Here is a 23,602-nt window from a genome sequence, read left to right on the forward strand (position 1 = left end):
TCATCAAATGAATGCTTTTGTTTGTACTCTGTCCCTTTTTACAAGCAAATGTGTCATCAAGCTAAGCTAAATAGGCGCAAGATTGAGAAAGCTAGCGATACTATAGATGTATGAGACCTGGTCAAATTGAATCGGGCCAGCCTCCTTGTTATCTTCTCATATGTACTTGTAATTGCTGGTGATGAAGAAATCTCAATCCTTTTTAATGGCTTCCTTGCCATCTCAACGAGTTTTAGTTGAGTTGAATATGATCCGAGAAATTGTGTTTTTTTTTCGTCAACCTTATTCTCCAACGTGAGCGGGCCTATTTGTGTCGATCGCTGGTTCTCTCTCTCTCTCTCTCACCTCTCTCTCTCTCTCTCTATCTGTATATATACCTTTGCCGCTTCCCGCGTTCTCACCTCTCTCTCTCTCTCACTCGCCTCGACATGGGGAAGCCAAAACAACAGACCATCTCCCGCTTCTTCGCCCCCAAACCCCCTCAGATCCCTTCGTCTGCATCTCCCCCGTCGCAGTCTAAACCCTCCCCAAGAATCTCCGCCACCGTCTCCTTCTCCCCCTCCGCCAAGCGTAGGCTTCAAACCCTAACCCCTTCGCCTCCCCCCAAACCCAAGAAATCGACACCCCCCTCCCCTCAATCTCCCGCCGCCATTCCTCCCTCCAACCCTTTCCTCCACCGCCGCTTCCTTTCCAAGCTCCTTGACCTCTCTTCCCCCTCTTTCTCCTCCTCCTCCTCGGCTGCCGCCGCCAAACCCCTTCCACAAAACCCTGCATACACGCCTCTTGAACAACAAGTTCTTGACCTCAAAACTAAGTACCCAGACGTTCTTCTCATGATCGAGGTCGGGTACAAGTACCGTTTCTTTGGCGAGGACGCAGAAATTGCCGCCCGGGTCCTCGGAATCTTCGCTCACGTCGACCGTAACTTCCTCACCGCCAGTATCCCCACGTTCCGGCTCCACTTCCATGTTCGGCGCCTCGTTGCCGCGGGTTACAAGGTCGGCGTCGTGAAGCAGACTGAGACCGCCGCCATCAAGGCGCACGGTTCCAACCGTCTCGGACCCTTTTCCCGGGGCCTTTCCGCATTGTACACGAGGTCGACCATTGAGGCCGCAGAGGACATGGGCGGTGCGAGGGATGAGGGGGTCAGCATCTCGGGGAGCAATTACCTTGCTTGTGTCGTAGAGAAGGAACTGGTTCCGGGGAGTGTGCATCTCGAGGGAAGGTTTGCTGTGAGGATCGGGATCATCGCCGTGGAGGTCTCCACGGGGGATGTTGTTCATGGGGAGTTCAACGATGATTCGATAAGGACAGGGCTCGAGGCGGTGTTGATTAGTGTATCTCCTGCTGAGATTCTTTTGGGGGAACCCCTTTCCGCAACAACAGAGAAGGTCAGTATTTATTGACAATGTAATTTGAAACTAATATGGGATTACTGGAACTCAACTCCTTTGTCATCAAGGAAGTCGTCTTCTATTAACCCATTTAATTTTTTTTTCGTTCTTCTGTTTCATGATACGGATGGATAACTTTTTTTATTGTATTTATAGGATTCTCCTATTGAATCTGCGTCTGAATAGTCGAGATTTACCTTATGTGTCGCCCTTTTGGATGATTACATGCATTAAAAAATATTTGCATTTGCTTAATGCTATTTAAATTAAAATTTTCACCCGGATTAAATCCTTACCTGGTTTTGCACAACAGTGACTTTTTTTTTATATTGCTTAGTATGAGAGACTGCAATCACTTGCAAGATATTTATCAATATCAGCAGAACAAAACATTGCCATCGAGATCAGAGCCTTTTGATATAACTGATCTCCATTACTATTACAGCTCAAATCTGCCAACTAGGTTCTTTCCTCACAACTAACATTTGTCTCGTTAAATCTATAGTCAAATATTTGCATGGAATATAGAGTTGCCCAGAATTTGATTTAGCTAGGTGCACTGGTGCATTATTTGGTAAGGTGTAATTTCTTGATGTGATCCTTCTTTCTATGTTCAACAAACTGATAATCATGACAGGTTCAGTGGTTTTGTGCTAATGTTGTTTACGTGCAATGTTTTCTTTCTTAGCTTCTACTGGCATATGCTGGACCTACATCCAATGTTCGGGTTGAGCGTGCCTCACGTGATTGTTATAGTGATGGGGGTGCACTTGCTGAAGTGATTTCTTTGTATGAGATCACAGATGACAACGTTCTGGCTGCTGTAAACAATACAGAAAATGGTGATAGAAGAGAGGAAGGATATAATCATCCTACAATTGAGGTATGCTTGTTTATTAGTATAGTTCATAAAATACTTGGAGTCATGACCAATATCATCTTTGTTTTGCATCTGAATAAACATCATCCCATCCCACCCACCTCTCCCCACACCCCCCCCCCCCCTCTCTCTCTCTCTCTCTTCCTGCCTGCTCCTGTCTCCCTGCACTTGCTCTCTTGTTTGCTTTTCTTTTTCTGTGTATCTATCTCTTTATCACCACTTTCTGTGGCCATATGCATCACAGCATTGTCTTTTTCATTCACAAAGACTGATATATATGATATATAGCTCTTAGATTCACTGTAGATTACCATTTTTCTTTGATTTCCCCTTACAGAAAATTATGGCCATGCCTGAATTACCCATTCAAGCGTTGGCATTGACCATTCGTTATCTTAGAGATTTTGGGTTGGAACGGATAGTAGGCTCCACTACTTCATTTCGGCCTATTTCTAGCAACTTTGAGATGACTTTATCAGCAAATGCCCTTCATCAGCTTGAGGTAGTTTTTCTTATCATGCTCAATATAATATTGATGTATGTGTATATGTCATTTATAGTTTTCTTTTTTTCTTTCTGAAAATGGCAGCTATAAAGTTTTTATGAGATCAAGTTTGTTGTGTTTGTGCAAGACACAGTAAAATGTAGCACTATCATCCATTTCAAATTTGTCTTTTTTCCTTCATCCTCTAGTTGTAGACTCAATTTTATCAATGTAAACAAGGTTTGCCATTTTGATGCGCTCCATGATTGTATCAGTATGTGTCCAGTCCATGTTGGCATATAACATACAGTAAGTACATCAGTATGTATTGTGGTGCCAAGAAGAGGGGAGGGGGGGAGGTGGGGGAGGAGAAGAAAAGGAGGAAGAGAAGGAGGATACTGATTACTGAGAAGAAGAGGATGGGAGGAGAAAGAAAGAGGAGATGGTGGCAGTGACCATAGAGGAGTGCTAGGCAGATTGACAGTCATTGGGGGAAGGCTTGGATGGCAAGCCTGTTCCACATCTGGACAACTCGAAAAGGGACAGACTTCATCCCAGTTCACGCTTATGGACTAGTAAATATTGGTCAGCATGTACTGGTTCGAGACAAATGACAATCCTTGAATATAAGTTTATGATTTTGATTGGGTACCCTCTGAATGTCCTAGTTTTCAAAGTGATCTTTCATCAACAGCAAATATATTACTTAACAAAGAAGATGAAGGCTTCTGATAATAAATAATCTAAGTCTGAGATGACTTAAATAAGCTTGACTCTGAATTTGGGGAAACCTTGTCTCTATATGGTTGAAGTCAATCTCTTTGTCTCACACTTAAGATGGTCAATGCATATACACATTTGGTTTACTAATGGACAAGTGATATATATTATTTGCAGATGCAGATCAATCTTAATGCACTTTTTAAGTGTTACTTGGAAGCAAGGATTGAAATATCGTACCGACGATGTCGCCGATATATATATATATATATATATATATATATAAGTAAAAAAAAATCTTTTTTGGCGATGTCATTGAAGCGACGTCTCCTCTCTTTTCCTCACGTGAGGCGACGTTGCCTCTCTTCTCCCCAAGCGGGGTGACGTCACCTTCGCTTGGTACGGTCCAATACAATACTATATATCGAGCGGTATATTTTGGTATATCGCTCGGTATATATATATATATATATATATATATATATATATATATATATATATATATATATATATATATATATATATATATAAAAGTAAAAAAATCTTTTTCGACGATATCGCCGAAGCGACGTCTCCTCTCTTCTCCCCAGACGGGGCGACGTCACCAAGGCAATGTCATAGAAAAACGAGGTGACGTCGGCTCTCTCTCTCTCTCTCTCTCTCTATATATATATATATATATATATATATATATATATATATATATATATATATATATATATATATATATATATATATAAATCTGCGACGTCGTAGAAAAATGAGGTGACGTCGCCTTTATATATATATATATATATATATATATATATATATATATATATAAGCAAAAAAAATATCACCCGGTAGTGAGCTGTCTGTGTCTCAGTCTGCTGGTAGATCGGTATGTACCGCCTAGTATTATTCAAAATTGAAGACCTTGCTTGGAAGTAATCTTAATTATGATCAGACATTTGGATGGTAAATGTACTTTCAGCTAAGGTTTGAAATATCGTATCGTACCGGTATTTTGATATTCGTTCGGTACGGTATGATACTGTATACCGAGCGATACATTATTCGGCATATATATATATATATATGTATGTATATATGTATGTATATATATATATATATATATGTATGTATATATATATATATGTATATTTCGGTGACGTCACCTCTCTCTTCCCCCTCTTCCCCAAGCGGGGCGACGTCATCGAGGCAACGTCGCCTCGTATATATATATATATATATATATATATATATATATATATATATATATATATATATATATATTGTTCGATAACGGGCGGTCCGTATACCGGTCAGCTGACGGACCGGTACGTACCACCCGTATTGGGTGGTATTATTCGAAACTGTATACCTTGCTTTCAGCCATAGTAATTGAAAGAGTACCCAACTGATGAGGCTGCAGTAGAAAGTTGCTTTTGAACAAAACTAAAAGTGTAATGTCATAGCAAACCGGGAAGATAATTTGAGTTATTTGAATTGTGAATAAGAAGGAAAAGAATTCATTGTATGCTTGTCTTCGAGTCATTCTAGTTATAGATTGGATCAGGAGAGTTTAGACAACATTTTGTGGGATTTTGAGATTTATGAGTCATTCTTAAATCATTATGAGTCATGTTTGGGAGAATTCAAGTCGTGGTTAGACTACATTTTGTGGGATTTTGAGATTTATGAATAAGAAATTTACAACCACGAATGATCTTAGTTTATGATCTATTGTAAGCCTTAGAGGTTGTCTCATGAAATTGTTTATTTCATTATTGTAATAGATTTATCATAGTTTAGTGGCATAGTCTCCTTTTTCTCTCTCTTTCATCCGTGGGAGACAAGTTCAATTTGAAACTTCAAGGTCCAATGTCAGTTTCTTTTTTCATCATGAAACAAATTTATATTTTGGTTTAATTAATCTTGATAATTTTTTCAGGTTTTGGCAAACAACTCTGATGGTTCTTCAGAAGGGTCCCTATTTCAAGTTATGAATCATACGTGTACTGCATATGGATCAAGGCTTTTCAAACACTGGGTAAGCTTTTTGGTATAGTTGTACTTGATTGCACTGAAATGCACATTTACTGCATAATCTCTTAATATGAAGTCATTTTGAGTGACACTATGAAGCACTTTCTTCAACTAAACGGGAAAAAGAAAAAAAAATGAAGAAAAAAAATATGCAATACTTTTCCTTCACTTTCAAGTTAGCATAACATAAGTTGTTTGCATGAAGAACACAATGTTTCTTCCCTAGTTCTCTCTATTCTTTGTTGATATTCAAGTTTTTATTGCAGGTAACTCATCCTTTGTGTGATAGAAACTCAATATCAGCTCGGCTTGATGCGGTTTCTGAGATTGCTGAATCAATGGGCTCGTGCAAGGGGTCACAGGTGGAAATGGAGCTTGGAGTTGAGAATCACTCTGATGCATTTAGGCAGTCCGAGCTCAGTGAGGTTATGTCTTCAGTTTTAACTATGCTAGGGAAGTCACCTGATGTTCAACGAGGAATATCGAGAATTTTTCATCGAACTTCCACAGTAGCAGAGGTAGTGCCGGACCTGTTGGTTTCTTTGGTTAAGATGCAATTGTAGAATAAAAATTGGTTCCCAATGGTATTCTCAAGTCTTGATAGTCTGACATTGATATAATTAGTACAGGATAAATCTATTATACCTGTATCATGGTATATCATGTATGTGCTATTCCTTCCTGCACTTTTTTTCCTGTGGAAGATGTATATTCTTGCAAGATATCCACAGTTCTCAGAATATGTTTTCATTTATATCCAATTCATTAACTTGAAGCACAGTTTTAGTTGGCTTCTTCTCGAGTTCTGTAGGCATTTCAAGAGGTAAAATCAATCGCTTAATTCTGGTGATGAAGTTGTAATCAAAATTAATCTTCCAAGAGCAATCTTATATATCTTTCTAGTCACTTGTAATTAGTATTATTGGGTTGAAGTTATTGCTATTGGATTGTACTCAAATGACCTCTTCAAATTATGTATTGGCAAACTCTGAACTCTGAAGTACATTAATTGTCTATATCATGTCTTAGAATAATGTATAACTCTCACTCAGCTTTTTTATTCGCCCTTAGGGAAAATGGTATGTTGCAGCTAGCTAAATGGATATTACCTATTAAACAAAGAGTAACATACTTGTCAATTAGATAGCATTCCATACAAATAATTCTTTGTTTAAGTGTTATATTGTGTGTGTGTGTTGTCATACTGAATAACTTGAAACATTTAAGTCTTTTAGATGTTAGAAAAACAGAGAATACATTCCTTTTCCTTCTAGGCACTTTTGCATAAAAGAAAATGCATCTTGGTAATGCCATGTTGAAGTCCAAGGAGTATACCTTTCTGGTGCATTAGACCAATCTAAGAAATTTTATCTTATGTTGCTTCAAGTTAGTTATTCCCAGGCTGACTTCATCAGATATATATGATTCCCATAATTGTTTCCTCAGGGTTATCTTCAGCCATCCAACGGTGTAGTTGATTGGGTTTCAGGGGGAGCAATATCCAATCATTCACAAAATGGCCTTGGGAATATGTTAGCGATCTACTTATCAACCATAAACAATAGTTTTTTTTTTTTTAACCAGCAGGAACCATGATGCAATAGAGCTGACTACCCTTTTGATGACTGTTTAGTGTTTACAGATACTTGTTGAACACCTTCACAATGCTGGAGGATGGTGTCTCAAGCAATTCATTCTGTAGTCCATAAAATTTTATCTTAACATAGACAAGTTATTGCCTTAAGAAGTTTCAGCAACATCGATAAATTGTTTCCCTTTCAATAAGATATGGAGCTAGTTGAGAATCTAGACTAATCAACAACCCTTATGAGAGTGATTGTATATGCTTGATTGCATCATTGATGTAATGCATTAATTGTGCTTTTGCAAGTGGCAATTTATTTGAGTTAGTGTTAGCAAAAACAAGGTGGTCACATGACATAATAAAAGATTTCTGGATTCAGTAGCCTGGCATGTTTTTGCAGGACTAATACATGCCATTGACATTGTACCATATAGGTGAGTGACATGCTCACACAGCTGTGTCACTGTCAAAAGAGAAAAAAAGAAAGAAAAATAATGAAATAGGTAAAAGATAGTCAGAACCATGAGTAAAAAAGAAATAAAGAAATAATACACATACCTCTACATTCATTGTCGTAGAAACAAAAGGCCTCTTGATGTATGATAGACAACTCATGTATGGACCTCCTTAATTCCCACGGTTTAGTTCCACAAAAAAGATGTTAGTTTATAAGGACTTGATGAGTACATTATCATCGATAGGTTATTCCATTAGGTTGAGTATTGGGCATGGTGTGCGGCTTAAGCATGAAAGGGCTATCCATGAATTAACGAGGACTCCAACCTCTTAAGTGAGGCAGATTGTACTACTCTCACATTGGATGTGGACGAAGATCTGATTTGGTTTATTAGGGCTAGATGGATGAACTACCATTATCTTGGAGACTTGAGTATTTTGGTGCAATGGTTCAGACTTAATAAAATTATGAGTCAGTTATCCCATCAAGGTGTAGGTCATGACAGTTTTAGCTGATGGAGGACCAGAGAAAAGTTTGAGAGGGCTTTCAAGTGATGCATTTGATCCAGTTGACCTGCCTCCATTGCTATGAGGCTGAAATGTAGGTGTCTCAGCCAATCTGGCAAAAAAACATGTAAGACTTAGGCAGGTAAAAGTAGGTCTCACTGCCATTAGTAATAGCATGCACCGGATCATATACCTGGTAATGATCTATAATTTTTGGGTATAGTCATTGCTAGATGTATGTAATGCTTCATTTTTGGTATTTCTAATGGTTTTCTACTTGAACGAGGTTGGGAGTTTGTTAGCTGTAGATTCTGTCGCACAATATGTCAATGCCTTATCTAAAATGTTCTCTTTCTTATCTCTTTTTACAGTTTATCGGGGTCATTCATGCTATACTTACCTCTGGGAAGCAATTACAGAAGCTTTATGTGGAGAGTGATGCAGGTTATGGAGCATCACAGCAAAAAAAAGTCAAATCTGCTGTACTTAGAAGGTTGATTTCGACTGCTGCTTCACCTACTGTAATGGGTCATGCTGTTAAACTTCTATCATCTCTAAACAAGGATGCAGCTGATCAGGGTGACATGTTGAATTTATTTATTTCATGCACCAATCAATTTCCTGAGGTAAGGGACTCAAGTGTTGGTTACAATTATGCTCGGTTATAATGAAAAATTTGTGAGGAATTTTTATTTTCAGATTGGTAGAGGCCGTATAGCTGTTCAGTTGGCAAAGGAGAAGCTGGATTTACTTATTGTCCAATATCGGAAGCAGCTTGGAGTGCGCAACTTGGAATTTATGGGTGTCTCTGGGAAGACACATATGATTGAAGTAATATTGGCAATTGAACAAGTTTTTTTTTACCTATCTGGACAAGTTCCAAGTTTCTTTGACCCTTTTGTGCTTATGCTTGGTACACTTGCATTTGCATTTTTTTGTTATGGAGATCGGATCCTTTCTACATCCTATGCCACACGTCCATATTGAATCTTATGATCTGTTTCCTGTTGCTTTCTGCCTATCTGTTTTTCATTTTGTCACATGGAATTAAATGCAATTTCCACTATGCTACATGCCAACAATGTCATGGATATAGGATCCTATCTACTTTCTATGCTACACATCAACATTGAATATTCTGATCTGTTCCCTGTTGCTTTCTTTCTCTTTTCATTTTGTTACATGGAATTAAATACAATTTCCACCAGCTTAAAATTCATTTATTGCTCTTAGTTGGTTCCACTGGTATAATTTATTCTTGGAACTTGTCAGGTCTTAGCTCGAATGATGTCAATTCATACTTCTTCAGATGATTATTAGCATGTCAGGGTTAATTCTGTTTCACTTTAAGCAAATTGGATTCCATTGACCTGCTAATGATTCTACAAAGCACCCCCATGCCTTAAATGGTTGTTTTTAACAAGCCTTTGGAGTCTTCTTGAACTGATAGTATTGGTGTGCAAATATGAGGGAAATTTTCTTTTCTGATGTGTTGATCTTTTTTCCTAATTGAATTGTATTCCTGTGGCTCTAGCTGCCAGCAGATTTAAGGGTGCCTTCGAACTGGGTAAAAGTCAGTAGTACTAAGAGGACCATTCGATATCACCCACCTGAAGTGTTGGCAGCCTTAGATGAATTGTTGGTTGCCAGAGAAGAACTTGCTGTTGCATGTAGGACAACATGGGACAATTTCTTGATGAGTTTTGGGAAATACTATCCTCAGTTTCAAGCAGCTGTTCAAGCTCTAGCTGCTTTGGACTGCTTGCATTCACTTGCCATCCTCTCAAGAAATGAGGTATATGAAAACTGTAGTTATTTGCTTACATTTGTGTCTTATTTACAGTCTGAGTAGCATGTTGATATTTATCTTCATTTTTTTCTGCAGAATTATGTTCGTCCTGTTTTTGTTCATGATGATGAACCTAGTCAGATCCATATCTCCTCAGGCCGTCATCCTGTGAGTAGCAATGATTTTGATATGACTCTTCATGTTTTTTTAATTTCATATCTCCTCAGGCCGTCTCCATATCTCCTTTATAACCAGTAAATTCTGTGTTAATTGCATATATCGCCTAGATTCAACAATTTTCTCATCTTTGTTGTTGTTCCTGTTCTAGTCTCTTATCAGAATCCTGTATCTGTTTCCTCAACTGTGTTTCAAATGTCATCTCTGTTACTGGCTTCTTGTTGTTGCAAGAGTTGCCTTTTTGTAACCTCATTTTGTTGTTTATGCACTGTGGTGTGACCTGTATGTGTGCCATTGATCTAGTTCCATTTGATCCTGTCAGTTATTGTTGCATTTCTGCTGCATGTCCATTGATATTTATATTTCACAAAGGGAAGATAAGCCACTGTGCATTTGCTTGAATCAGTGCAAGAATGGGATAGTTCATTTTGCATTATTTCTAAGATGTAGCAGTTGACACTGTTCTTGTGGAGTGATAAAACATGCCTTTGTGAAGCCTTTCATTTTCTTATCTAATGATCCTTGGCTATTTGGTGATTGAAGAAGGTTATATTTATACCTTTGTTTCTCTGACTCTAAAATTAAATTGTACAACACTGCATGAAAGCAAGTCACTGTTTGCAGAATTTTCTTTCCTTTTATAATATATTAATATGCTGGTTAAATGTGATCATATTCTGCCGCTGCAGGTTCTGGAGTCAATCCTTGGTGATAACTTTGTCCCAAATGATACCGAGTTGCATGCCGATGGTGAATACTGTCAAATTGTGACTGGACCAAATATGGGTGGGAAAAGTTGCTACATTCGCCAAGTCGCTCTCATAGCAATTATGGCTCAGGTATAAATAGGTCTTTGGTTGATGATCTATACTTTAGGATATCAAATTACTATTGTCAATCCTCATTTAATTTTTAGTTTTTGATGGTTTACTGAAGATCATATTGTGCATCAGTGTCTGTGGTACCGAATTGTACCGCCCAGTACGGGCGGTACGTACCAGTCTGACAGGCCAGCGGTATGCCGACTGCCCGGTACCGGTCTGCACTGTACAGTGCACTGTACAATGCTACAGTATACTGCTGCACTGCAGCACTATACACTGCACTGCTACAGTGCTCGGAACACTTGAGTGTATCGCTCGGTACACCTGGGTGTACTGCTCGGTACACCGTACCGTACCGGTACCGAGCCCAGATCGAAATACCGGTACGGTACGGTATTGCGAACCTGCATAAAGCAGTAATGTGCGGATTTTTTTTTCTTTTGTTTTGATGTTAATGAGATAGTTCCTTCGTAAACATTGCTAGGCATGTCATTATTCATCTATTTGTACTCATCTTATCAATTTTTGAATGAAAATATTCTTGAGCACTATCAAGAATTTAATCATAAAGTGGTGGTTTAAGTAGTGTCAAACTTCTTTTTTTTTTTTTATCATTTCTATTTGTCTGGTACATCTAACTTAGTTATGTCATCCTTTTGTTTCCTGGTTCATTATGAATACTAGAAAACTTTTACTAGATGCACCACTAAGATGGCCTTATTCATGTTGCTCTAAGTAATTGTTGAGAGTTCTTTTTTCGTGATAATTGTGTCATGAAGATGTACCTCTGATTCATCTAGGTTGGTTCCTTTGTACCAGCATCATTGGTAAAGATGCATGTGCTGGATGGAATTTACACTCGTATGGGTGCGTCAGACAGCATCCAGCAAGGAATAAGCACCTTCTTTGAGGAGTTGACTGAGGCTTCTCAAATACTACATAATTGCTCATCATGCTCTCTTGTCATCGTTGATGAACTTGGTCGAGGCACAAGTACATATGATGGTGTTGCAATTGCTTATGCTACATTACAGTATTTTCTTAAACAGAAGAAATGCATAGTTCTTTTTGTCACTCACTACCCAAAGATTCTGGATATCCAAAAAGAGTTTAAAAGTTCAGTTGGGGCATATCATGTTTCCTATCTGACATCGCAAAAACCTCTTGAAATTACTGAATCTGAATCAATATCTAGTGCTGATAAGCTTTGTCACAAAGAGGTTACTTTTCTTTATAAGCTTGTAACGGGTGCATCGGATAAGAGCTTCGGTCTTAATGTTGCCAAGCTTGCACAGGTAATTTCAAATTATCATTATCTAGAAATTCTCTGCTATCTTATGTTTCTTTACTAGCCTAGCTTTGTGTATGGTCCTGAAAGTACATTCATTATTGGGACTTCTCAATTATATCCTAATGGAATTGAGGATTATTTCCATCACATGTGTAATCACATCTGTTGTATTATATTACTTGTTTTATTTACATATATAATGCTTGTTAAATAAAAAACACGTAAAATCCAAAAGAAAACTGGAAAGAGATTATGATGGATCTGAATTTGAAAAGGTATCGTATATGGTTGAAAAGTTTCAATAGTTTGTCCAATAAACAACTCATGTATGACCGAGGAGTAGGAAAAGGATTCCCAAAATCAAAAATAGTTTGAACTTTGAAGTTTATTCTATTAGTTCTTATTGCTCAGCCCATGCTAAGAAAGGGACAGAAACTGATAATGAAAGGGTTAATTTATTTTTACTAGAACGGAGTACCTTCATTTTGACTGTTCACATACGTGAGGGATGCAGAACTGGTTAGATCTCCAATACTGTTTACCTAAGCTTTCTTTGTCCAATTTTACTGCATTTCAAGGTGCACATAGAAGGTCCTAAAGGAAATAGGGACACACAAGGTCACAAAGGGAATAGGATATAAGAATCTCATTTTGCCCATGCTGAAGATTGTGGACTGTAAATGCACATTTATTTCTGGAAATATGTATTTCAGAGAGGAATAATCAATCTTGATTTTAACATTTTTTTAGCTTACCTCCCATTTTATTAGCTCTTTGATGTTTGCTTTTGGCAAAGAAATGATTTGCAAGAGTTTATCTTTGTGCTAAATATTGTTACATGTCAAACTTGTACCTTATGTAACCTTGTAATTTGTATAACAGTCAATATTGGCAAGGAGTTACAAAGGTATGTGTCACTTTGAAGTGTTGAATAGCTTTTTATTGTGTTAGGTCAGTAACATTATGTACTAGCAATAGAATTTCATAAGATTTGGAAGACATTGGCCTTGGATATTTCTTTAAATCGTTGAATTGGATAAAAAAATTACATTTTATCTTAGTTTCTTAGACGAATTATTTTGCATATTAGTCCCTGGTGTCTACTGATCTGCAAATTGATTTCTTGAATCCCATATGTTAGTGCCAAATGGGCCTCTTGGTTAGTTGGACCATAGATGAATAAAATATGTCACGGATACTTGCCTTTTTAACATTAACATAGAAACCTTGGATAACATAGAAACTTTACAAGATGTGTTGACAATTTACACGAATTTTATTAGTGGTCTTTCTACCCTTCTTTTCCATTATTTCGGTCAATGATTCACAAGAAATTTAATTATTTAGCTTGGCTTTCTTTGGATTTTCCAATTGGGTTCCTCTCATGGCCCATCTCTAATCTAACCTTGATGGTGGTAAGAATGTGAGATAAGCATCAGTGGGAACAAAAGTAGGATCTAACTAACCCCTTTTTATTGATAGATGAGACGGATGAGAACAAAGTGGAGTTTATGAGAAAGACTAAAATCTAGATCTTCTTGTAATGCTTCAATATATATATGACATCCAAAATAGTCTCGAGTTTAATAGTGAGACTAAATAGTTCAATTGCCTTGATCTAATCTTGAGTTATCTTCGTGACTAGCATAGATGTCAAATAGCCCATATAATGGAACCTATTTGAAACCCATGTGTTTGTCTGCTTCATAGGCTGTAATTGGTAGCTCAGGAGACAAACTAAACATGAAATCAAACCATCAAATTAGATTTAATTGTCGTTTACAGTATAATAGTGCAAACATTGACTTGTGACTTGTCAGTTATGTTTCAATTTTTGACATGCTTAATTCCATATGAGGAACCTGAATGTATCATTTTATCTTTTGAATGTTTGGTGCAAGATCATGTTGGTCCAGGAACTAAATCGACACCATTTATCGGAAATTTGACTGAACAGATGCTTTAAATTTGAAATATTTTCCCGGTTCCAGAACGAGTAATTAGCTATTATTTTCTTCAGCTACCAGCTTCGTGCATTGCACGGGCTGCTGTCATGGCTGCAAAGTTGGAATCAGAAGTGAGCGAGCATTTGGGAAGCAAAGAAGGGAGGTTAATTAAAGTGTCATCTCAGAATGAAAATTTAGATCATTCTTCTGAACTATCTGAGTTCTGCAAGGAACAAGAAGACTTTGCTGACTTGGCAAAAGCATGCCATAAAGTGTTGTTTTATATGATGTCTGCCTTGAATGAGGCTGAACCTGTGAACATGTTGTGTTCATTGAAGAATGCAAGAGACATTGCATCCAAGTCCATAGATCATACAGGGGACATGCTTCCACTATCTTTTATCCCCACAAAAAGGAGACAATGAGGTTGGCTTCAATGATTACAAGAGCTCATATCATCCAACCACCATGCCAAGATCACTGGAGAAATCAACATACGACACCTTGGGTGCAAATTGAAATTGACCGAACAGGTTACTGAAGGCTCTTTGATGCGTTATGTAAAATTGCAGATCCCCTTGCTGCCATAGTGAATAGTATAGAAACGGAATATGGTGGCGGTTCGATGCATATGAAATTTTGTTTAGCTTCACTCTTTGATCCCTGAGAAAATTGTTTATAATATGTGAAGCTTGTATATATATTTCTTCCAGGGAGCCTAGCTTAAATTATGCTTGCTGTTGCTCCTAAATCTTGTAGAGGGAAAGTGGAAAAAGTAAAAGTATGCGTTGCTTATTCTGATAAAATGATAAAGCAGTAATGATGTCAAGTCTATCAGATGTTCTATGCTCAGTGATCATCACCTAAGACTCATTTGGCATTGAAGCTTCATCTATTTGTAATTTGTACCAATTTTTATGATCTTATCACTTGAATATAATTACTATCGTCAGTAGGGATTGTATGTATAGGCATCAAATCAGGATCCAAGATGGGCATATCATAGTCCACCCCCTTGTTTATGGTGTGGACACGTAGTTATCTTTTAACAAAATTGTGACCCCTTTTGTGGATTGGATTCATCTATTGTAAGCCACTAAATGAGTGCTTAATCCTGCATGTCTTCGTCATCATTAACCAACATATGGTCTTTTCTTAATCGGATACTGCTGTCGGTGAAATCGGATTCTGTGATACTTTTTACCATTTTCGGATCCTAAGTGGATCCGATGGATTATAACCAGGTAAGGGAGCTCGACGACCTGTTCATCCAATACCCGACCCGAATCCGAACTGATGACATCCCAGCACCGGCGAGATCCCAGGTTTAAAAGACTCTTGTGGTACTGTTGCATTCCAAACACCCGTCGACCCAACGCATCGTTGCCGCTCGACCATCCCTCCATGTTCACCGCTTCTTCCCTGCGCTATCCCGAGATGTGGAAAAGAAGAAAAACGAGCTCCCGTGGCCGATGCCATCGATCTCTCCGCCATTGATGGTCCTCTCCTCTTCCCATCTCCAGCTCCGACAGGCCCCCTCCGTTCGATCGGTCCGTGCGATCCTTCCACTTCCCTTTGGCCTCGCACCCTTCTCCTCCGGTTTTTAGGGTTTAATGTTCGATTTGATCCGGTCCTGGAGGAACGATGCGAATGAGGGATCGATGCTGGTCGTTTTGGTCTATTTGGATTTTCTTTGAATCATTGTTGGTGATTTGTTTCATTCTGATGCGATCTTGCGTTCTCGATTCGGGGTTGCTTGCTTTTCAAATGTGGTGGTAGCGTTGGATTTGTCTGCCCCGAAAACAAAGTGGATGATGGATTTAGCTTGTGGTATCTTGATTACGGCATCGGTTGGTCTTCGGGGTTTAGATACAGAGGACAGAGTCACTGTGTTCTTCGTTGCATTAGGATATGCTTCTAGTCTTTTTCTTTGGGAAGGAAAGGAAATCGCTGATGATTGGTCGTCTTGTTTAAAGTTCCGTGTACGGGACAGATCATGGTGTTCCGTTTAGTTTGTTGGGCAATGGAGGAGACATTTTGAATGCATTTTCTTGAACTCTATGGAGGAAACTTCTGAAAGGATCGATGCGGTTGGTTTGTCAGATGAACGATTCTTTGGCATTTGTTGGTGCTAGCAAACAAAATTTTGATGTGACCCAGAATAACTTTGTAGATGAGCAGGAAGACTCTATAGAGGGCTCAGAAGGAGGGCCTCTCTTTGATGAAAAACCGACTGAACAAGTGGCTGAGGAAAAGGAAGCTTATCAGCTGGATGAGTTGAGGGATTGCTTCAGAAGGCTATCAAGGAATTGCAGGTTGCTCAGCTCAACAGTCCTTGTGCTGGAATACAGGGCATAGAAGATATCTGAAACAGCAATCGCCTTAAAAGATGAAGCAGAACTTGCTTGGTGAGACGTTAATTCAGCTCCTTCTACCATTCAGGAGATTTTTTTAATGAAGAAGACATTGCCAAAGAGGCAGTCCACAAGGACACCGTGGCTGGTAGCACGAGTAATTGATTACAAAAAGAAGATATCATCAGAACCTTCTGTGAGGAATCATGAGAAACAAGCACTGGTATGTAAGGAAAGCTTGGAAAGCTGCGAGGAAGGATCGAGATGCATTCGAATGGGGAATGAGGAACTGCAGCAGAAGGAAGTAGAGAAGTTGCTGGAGATTGCTGAGAAAGCTCAGCTGGATTTTGGAGATGCAGTGAGTTGAGAGTTTAGGAAACTTTTATAATGCTTTTCCACAATTATCTTACATAATAAACTGCAACACGAATTTTGTAACTGGAATTTTTAGATTGGGGCTGAGTGGACTCGTGCTGCTGCCATAGTTTTAAATACTCCTGATGCAAATTATAGAGCAGTTTGGACGGTGAGCAACTATCCAAATGTTAAAGACATTTGTTCAGGTCCACAAATGTTGATCATGGAATTAATTTGTAAAAGGAAGGTGCATCTGCGGAAAGTTATGGTCACACCTTTCATTTCAACACATGGTACGAGAAAAAAAAAAATTATCAAGAACATGTTTTTCTCTGTTAATTGTTTAAATACAACTAACTATATGTTGTTGTGAAAAAAGGTGTTTTTGATATCCTAATCAGACTTGCTATTGCAAATTGTCAAGGTTGTACCAGACTTTGGAACCAAATCTCCAGTCAACTGCTGTTGTTCTTGCACAGGTAAATTGAATGTTACTGTGATTAATGTCGCACTGATTGAACCTATATGGCTATATGTTCAGTGAAGCTGTGAAACTTTGTGCTTCACTAGGAAAGTTGGCCAATCTCAGAGCTTGCTGCCCCAATAAATGAATTCAGAACTCCTCGTCTCTCAGAGCTCGCTGAGGTAAAAATATCACCAACTGTTTCATGTTGTAGTTAACTGAACTGACCCTTGTTTACCTCTTAACAACGTTGGTGAACTGTTTTTATTTTTTCACCTTATTGAGCAATTTGCAAATTCCCTTTGAGAAAATCATGGTTAGACTTTTTGCTTTACTTTGAAATAATGGTGTCATATTATAAGATAAGCACAACTTCAGCCAACCCTTTTATAGTCATCAATCTATTTAATGTTACTTAGATACTGGCTGCTTGCATAAACATCCTTTATAATATAATTACATTATTTAGTAGCACTCCTTATTTAGTGGTTGTTATTATTATCTGTATGAAAGTAGTAAGTGACAAATTGTAAATATGTTTTCCTTGCATCACTATTATACATATTTTTGGGCATTATAACATAGGAAGATGATAGATTTAATAGGATTTTCATTACATTTTGTCCTTTTTTGCACAAAAATCAGTATAACATTTGCCGGACAGTAACCAGCAGGTCTCATCCTATCTGTAAGCCTTTTCCTTTTATTTGAATTTGCCGGACAGAAATCAAAGGAACAAATGCTCACCTAATGAAAAATTGAGGTCCTGGAATAGCACTAGTCAACCCAAATGTAAGACAATTTTTTGTAGCTTTAGGAAAATATTCCTCAAGATATGCTTCCGAGAGAGTTAACTTTAGGAAACACTTGTAGCTTTTGTGCAACAAATGCCTTAGCATTGGACAAGTATTACTCAAACCAGCAAGTCCTCTCTTATCTCAGCCCATGCGAGGGATAAATGCTTAGCATTGGACAAACTAGTAAGAGATCAGATCGAACATCAACAGATCCGGGACTTCCCAAATACAACAATGAGAAGAACATTTGCAAAGGTTGCCAGTTAAAATAGAAATTAGGCTTATCATTAGGATCAGTTAAGGCGGCGATCATCAGATTGCTAAAACATAAAACATCTAATTAAAAGAATCACTATCAGAAAAGGCTACAAACATTAATTTTTCCAGAAAACTAATCCTTCGATGCACCAAAAAGTTGGGAACTCATGTGGAAGTTATCATCCATTATTGAGTTATGGGATTATATCTTTCTTTTACCTGTACAAGGATCTTGACAATAAATCAGAAAGAATAAGTGAAAGAAAAGAAATCCAGCACACTCTGGCTCCTCTAAACATATGATGTCCAGGTTAGGTTGGTGCCTGCCCTAAGATGATAAAACTTAATATTTCAGATGGCATTAAGACATGGCCTTCATAAAATCTGCCATTCATCATCATGGACGGGATCATCAGTGTCAGTAAAGGTATCAACTGCCAAAAGATCAGCGTAAGGAACTGGCTTTGCGGGCTGAAGATTCTGGGCAACAGTAAAGAGTGGTGCCCCGTTTGACTTGTCTGCAAGCTTAGAAGCACGGGAACAAAAGTCTTCGAAATCATCTGTATTAGTTAACTAATCAGTCGACTGTAACTTTCTGCAAAATGGAACTCTAAAGGGAGAACAAGTTACCTTTATATCTGCAATAGAACCCAATGGCCAACGATGGGTCGATCATGTCAAGTGGCACATGACGCACAGTGCTGAAACATGAAAGTAAGCCACTTGAGAGGGGTAAGGCATCAAATATATATCAATGTCAGCCACCTAAAACCTTTACGCAGCTGAAACAACATACCTGCAGTGATATGAAGAACTATCAGCTTCCAAATCATCCCTCTTGATATCAACAGCCTATTCAGTGCATACTTCAAATTTCAGTATGATAACAAATAGTCAATCGGTGATCTGATGCATGATCAAATAGAAAATTTTCCTAATGGAAGGTTATATACCGGTTGGACTTCATGAGGATCCAAGTACAGTGCCTTGTTGTCCTGTATGCCAACAATATAGGTAGAGGCCCCAGGTCTTCCACCTAAAATGCCAAGGCTTTGTGGAAATGTAAATGTTTCCCACAACAAAGGAATGTACCTGCACGAAGTATGACATGCTAAATAGCACATCGGAATACCAACTGATAAATTCATCAAAGATTCCCATATTTGTGGTGATTTAGGCAATTATCTAGTATACATGTAAAAACGAGTTCTTTAAATTTCCATTCACTAAAACAAAACACTTGCCATTTAAGCATGCTTGTTTTTTTTTCTTTTTCACAGTTTAGGTCCACAGAAATGGGAAATAGAAGTTGACATATAATGTAAAGCTTCGCTATAACATTGTTAGGAGGATTGATTTACCTGGGGTTGATCTTTTCTAGTCCAAGTACCAAAGGAACCAACAACAGAATAGGTGCCCAGTTCAATTGCCCCTTTTTAAAATCATAACATAGTCTGGCAGCAACCTCAATACAGATAACTGGAGCTCCACCTCTCTCCCCATCTTCATCACCTGAAACAGTATATAGAACCATGGGCAAGCTTTCTTTGCATTTATCACTTTCAATTTGCTCTTTGTTATCATGAGCAAGGGTTTCCCATGTTCGACACATAGCATAAGGACCCAACCATGATCCAGCAGCCAAACCATAACACCTCCCAGCTTGAAGCAGATTGTGCACTGAAAAAGCACATGCCTCCGAGTCACCAAAAAGATGAAGAATTTCAATATACCCAGGATCATGTGGCTGCATAACCAATAGAAAATCATCATAAGCATTCAGAGATATCATGGATATATATGGTTATTCCTTTTACCTTCTGCAAGCGCATTCTCCAAGATCTCCCTAGATGATGAAAGATCAATGCCTGTTAGCAATTTTAGATTAACAAGATAAGCACACATCACTAGTTTCACTGGGACATGTATAAACCTAGATGAATAAGGAGGAAGACTTGGAGTTATACCTGAGCGACAAGCATCTGGCTACTTCTGATCATACATCCCCAGTTGACATCACATGTGAACTTTGAATCACCAATGGGGTCAAAACCTTTGCGGTATGTTATCCAAATTCTTGATAAGAAATCTTCTAGGAAAGCATCATAACTATTGGGAGCATCAGAACCATGTGATGACTCCTCATGTGAGAGTTTATAACATTTGCCAAGAAACCATATATCACTGGTTGACCTCAAAGTGTCCGCCCTGCTTGTCCATAGCATACGCTCTTGAAGTCTCCTCATTGTCCATAGCATACGCTCTTGGAATTGCTAGACTTGTTTTCAACTGAACCCGTGTTGGAGTGTCGTTCGAAAACCGAAAAAATGGATCTGAAGAATCTCATCAAGAAAGAGGCCTTGAAACACCGATGGTGAACAGTCTGGTCTGAATTAGCAGCTTTGGATTCTCTAGCTACTGAACCATCATCTGAGTTATGTGCAGGAAATTTGGAGTCCAGAACTCTCCCAAGCAGGTCCGTCATTACCTAAACAAACAAGCACACAGCACGTTTTCATACCAGCAAAAGCATGGCGTCGGAAGGAGGCATCACATGAAATACTGAGCAAAAGAAAAGTTTGAAGGAAGACCAGGTTCCTTACTACCAGCATTAGACATTCAAGTATAGCAAGTTAATCACAGCAGAATAAATTAAAATGCAGTTCAACAAGAATGGTGCTGACTATTTGTGTTTGGTAGGTGTAAAACATCGAAAAGAATGCAAATGATTTGTATTGAGGTGGATTTGGAGGTTGCTAGAAAAGGACCCATCAAATCCACATCAAACTTCGGTAGCAATTAGCCAAGGTGTATTGCATTACCTTGAATTAATATGATGATAAAAAAAGGAAATCTAATAATTTGCTTAGATAAAATATAATTGGATGCTGACAGCCGAAAGGAATTACAAGTGTCAAGTATAAACTTCTGTTTACAAGAAAAGGAAACATCGATATGCATTCAACAATGGGAAACAAGAATCTACACTTGGGGAAGGCACTATGACAAGTATAATCTACAATGCAATAATATGAACCAACTTGTGTGTACAATGAAAGACCTAGACTTAGGTAATTGTTCATATAATAACTATTGTTATATCACGAGAAGCTAGAAATCACAAGGCACATGAATTGTCATGTAGAAATAGAAGAGATAAAACTTAGTATAACTAATTAATAACGAGAGAAATGCATATGTATTATGTGTTGAAAACAAATGTAGTAATGTAATAAATGCATATTTGGTTAAACCACATGAATACAAATACTTTGTATAATATAGAGAGCAATGCCATTCAGAAAGGAGACATGTAAGACAGTAAGTTGGTTAGGAGGAAAAATATATATATATTTGACATAATAAATATATAATTATTGAGGAACAGATTCTTATTAATCAGGTAACAGATTCTTATTGAGGAACAGATTCTTAGTATAATATATAATTATACTAAGAACAGATTCTTCTTCTTATTAATATGTTCCTTACTTTTTTCTTCTTTTTTTTTCTCTCGATTAATCAGGTAACAGGCTTTACTCGATAGTACCAATGTTTTCTTTCGGTCCAAAGCACGCAAATGAAGGTGTCATCAATCAAGAACAGGAGTTCCGATCAAACTACAGAACAGATTCAAGGAAAACCAAACCCCGAAGCAGATGGAGTTTAGCGAGCTCAAGATTGCAGACCCATCCCAAGTCCTAAATCACGGTGTACTACTCTTGATGCTGATAGATGCACTTAATCGCTCCGCTTTCCCTCGCACACCGATCACTACCCGAGATCCCCGATCAGATACTAAACTATTTACGACAAAATTCGAACTATAAATAACGATCGATGGCCAACAACGATCAGCTATTCCTCCTTCACTCATCAACCCGATCCACAAGTAGCGATCGAAAACCTAGAGACAACGAGATGAAATCAGATCGACTCCGAGACAGGAGATCACGCGTTACCTGGGAGCGAGCGAAAAAGAGCGACGGGATTAGGGGCGCGCCGTGACGCATCGATCTCCAACACAAGCCACAAAATATTTCTAGGTCTCCAAGATTCCTCTTCTACTTGGGACGTTGGTTCAATGGTAAAATATATGCATAGGGGTAAATTCCTTAGAAAAATTCATATTTTCCGAGAACTCCTATTTTGATTTTTTTTTAATAATAAAAAAATAGAATTTTTTTATAGAAAAAACTAAATTTCTAATATTTTTTCCCAACATAATGTCTTTTATTTTTTTAAAAGATGAGTTTACGCTTGTACGATCCGCTATCGTTATCTCATTTTTTTGTATCGAACATCGCCTTTACCTCGTCGCGAGGTCATTGCTTGCAAACTCTTCAACAATTGCAAAGTGTTCAGGAATAACCTCATAATAATTTTGCTATTGACCTTTGCTCCACTCCACCATAGTGATAACTCTCAATAACAATCTAAAAGTCTCCTAAGACCTCTCTTCCCTAACTCTCTTGATGGAGGTATAGATAGAGACAAGTTCGGGTAGTCGAGGAGGAGGTCTTGAGTGTCATTAATATGGGGGCTATCACAACGAGGGTCATCGTCGTAGTAGAATAAAGAGGAGACCGATGCAATGACAATGTCACTATGAGGGTGATTCCAAGAAAGCGATGAAAGCGGCTTGCTATGTGAGAGGGTGAAAGGCGACCACAATAAGACGAAGATGATCACGATGAGATAGAGGTCAAGGGTAAAATGATAAAGATAACCAAGAAAGGGCATTGTGCGGGAATAAAGAAAAAAGAGGTGATCGCAAGAAATAATAGAAACTTGAGGCTTTTTTTTTTGAAAATTTATCAAAATAATATTTACTTTTTTTCGTTGGACAAACATACCATCAACCACTAATTTATCTTTTTCCTATTTTCCCTCCATTTTAAGTAAATCCAAATGAATCGTAAATTAACAAAAATACAAACTAAACACAAAATTAATCTTAAAATTAAAAGTAAAGTATTATAAAAATTATAAGATTATGAAAAAGAAAATAAAAATCATAATGTTAAATATTAAGAAAAGATAATATAATAATTTTATTTTATATTTTATATGAATAACAATTAAAGTCATTAAATAAACAAAAAAATTGTTAAATATTAATTCTAAATTTTAAATTTTTTTAATAAACCTTATAAATAACTTTTCAATGTCTAAATGATTTTTTTTCTTTTAAGCCTTTAAAATATATATTTTTTAATTTATTTCAGTTATTACAAGTATGAAATTATGTCAATTTTAAATTTTACCAAATTTAAGATGAATATACAATCT

General features: G+C 37.7%; 1 protein-coding gene and 1 pseudogene across 2 annotated transcripts; one reads left to right on the forward strand and one right to left on the reverse strand.

Moving 5' to 3' along the window:
* Positions 1–293: 293 nt before the first annotated feature.
* LOC103973219 (DNA mismatch repair protein MSH3) lies at positions 294–14,913 on the forward strand. 2 transcript variants are annotated; one of them, XM_065192445.1, is made up of 12 exons: positions 294–1,391; positions 2,083–2,277; positions 2,612–2,776; positions 5,412–5,510; positions 5,773–6,024; positions 8,426–8,680; positions 8,754–8,885; positions 9,589–9,849; positions 9,940–10,011; positions 10,710–10,859; positions 11,645–12,139; positions 14,037–14,171. In XM_065192445.1, exons 1-12 carry the CDS (start codon positions 429–431, stop codon positions 14,082–14,084), a joined length of 3,087 nt encoding a protein of 1,028 aa, XP_065048517.1. In that variant the 5' UTR covers positions 294–428; the 3' UTR covers positions 14,085–14,171. The 2 variants fall into 2 exon arrangements, with proteins under 2 accessions (XP_065048517.1, XP_065048516.1); XM_065192444.1 differs by having other exon boundaries at positions 300–1,391; positions 14,156–14,913.
* A 3,554-nt stretch (positions 14,914–18,467) lies between these two features.
* On the reverse strand, positions 18,468–22,392 carry LOC135679058 (cysteine protease ATG4B-like; annotated as a pseudogene).
* Positions 22,393–23,602: the final 1,210 nt, after the last annotated feature.

Source organism: Musa acuminata, chromosome BXJ1-7 (genome assembly GCF_036884655.1).
Source record: "Musa acuminata AAA Group cultivar baxijiao chromosome BXJ1-7, Cavendish_Baxijiao_AAA, whole genome shotgun sequence".
In the NCBI taxonomy this organism is placed as follows: domain Eukaryota; kingdom Viridiplantae; phylum Streptophyta; class Magnoliopsida; order Zingiberales; family Musaceae; genus Musa; species Musa acuminata.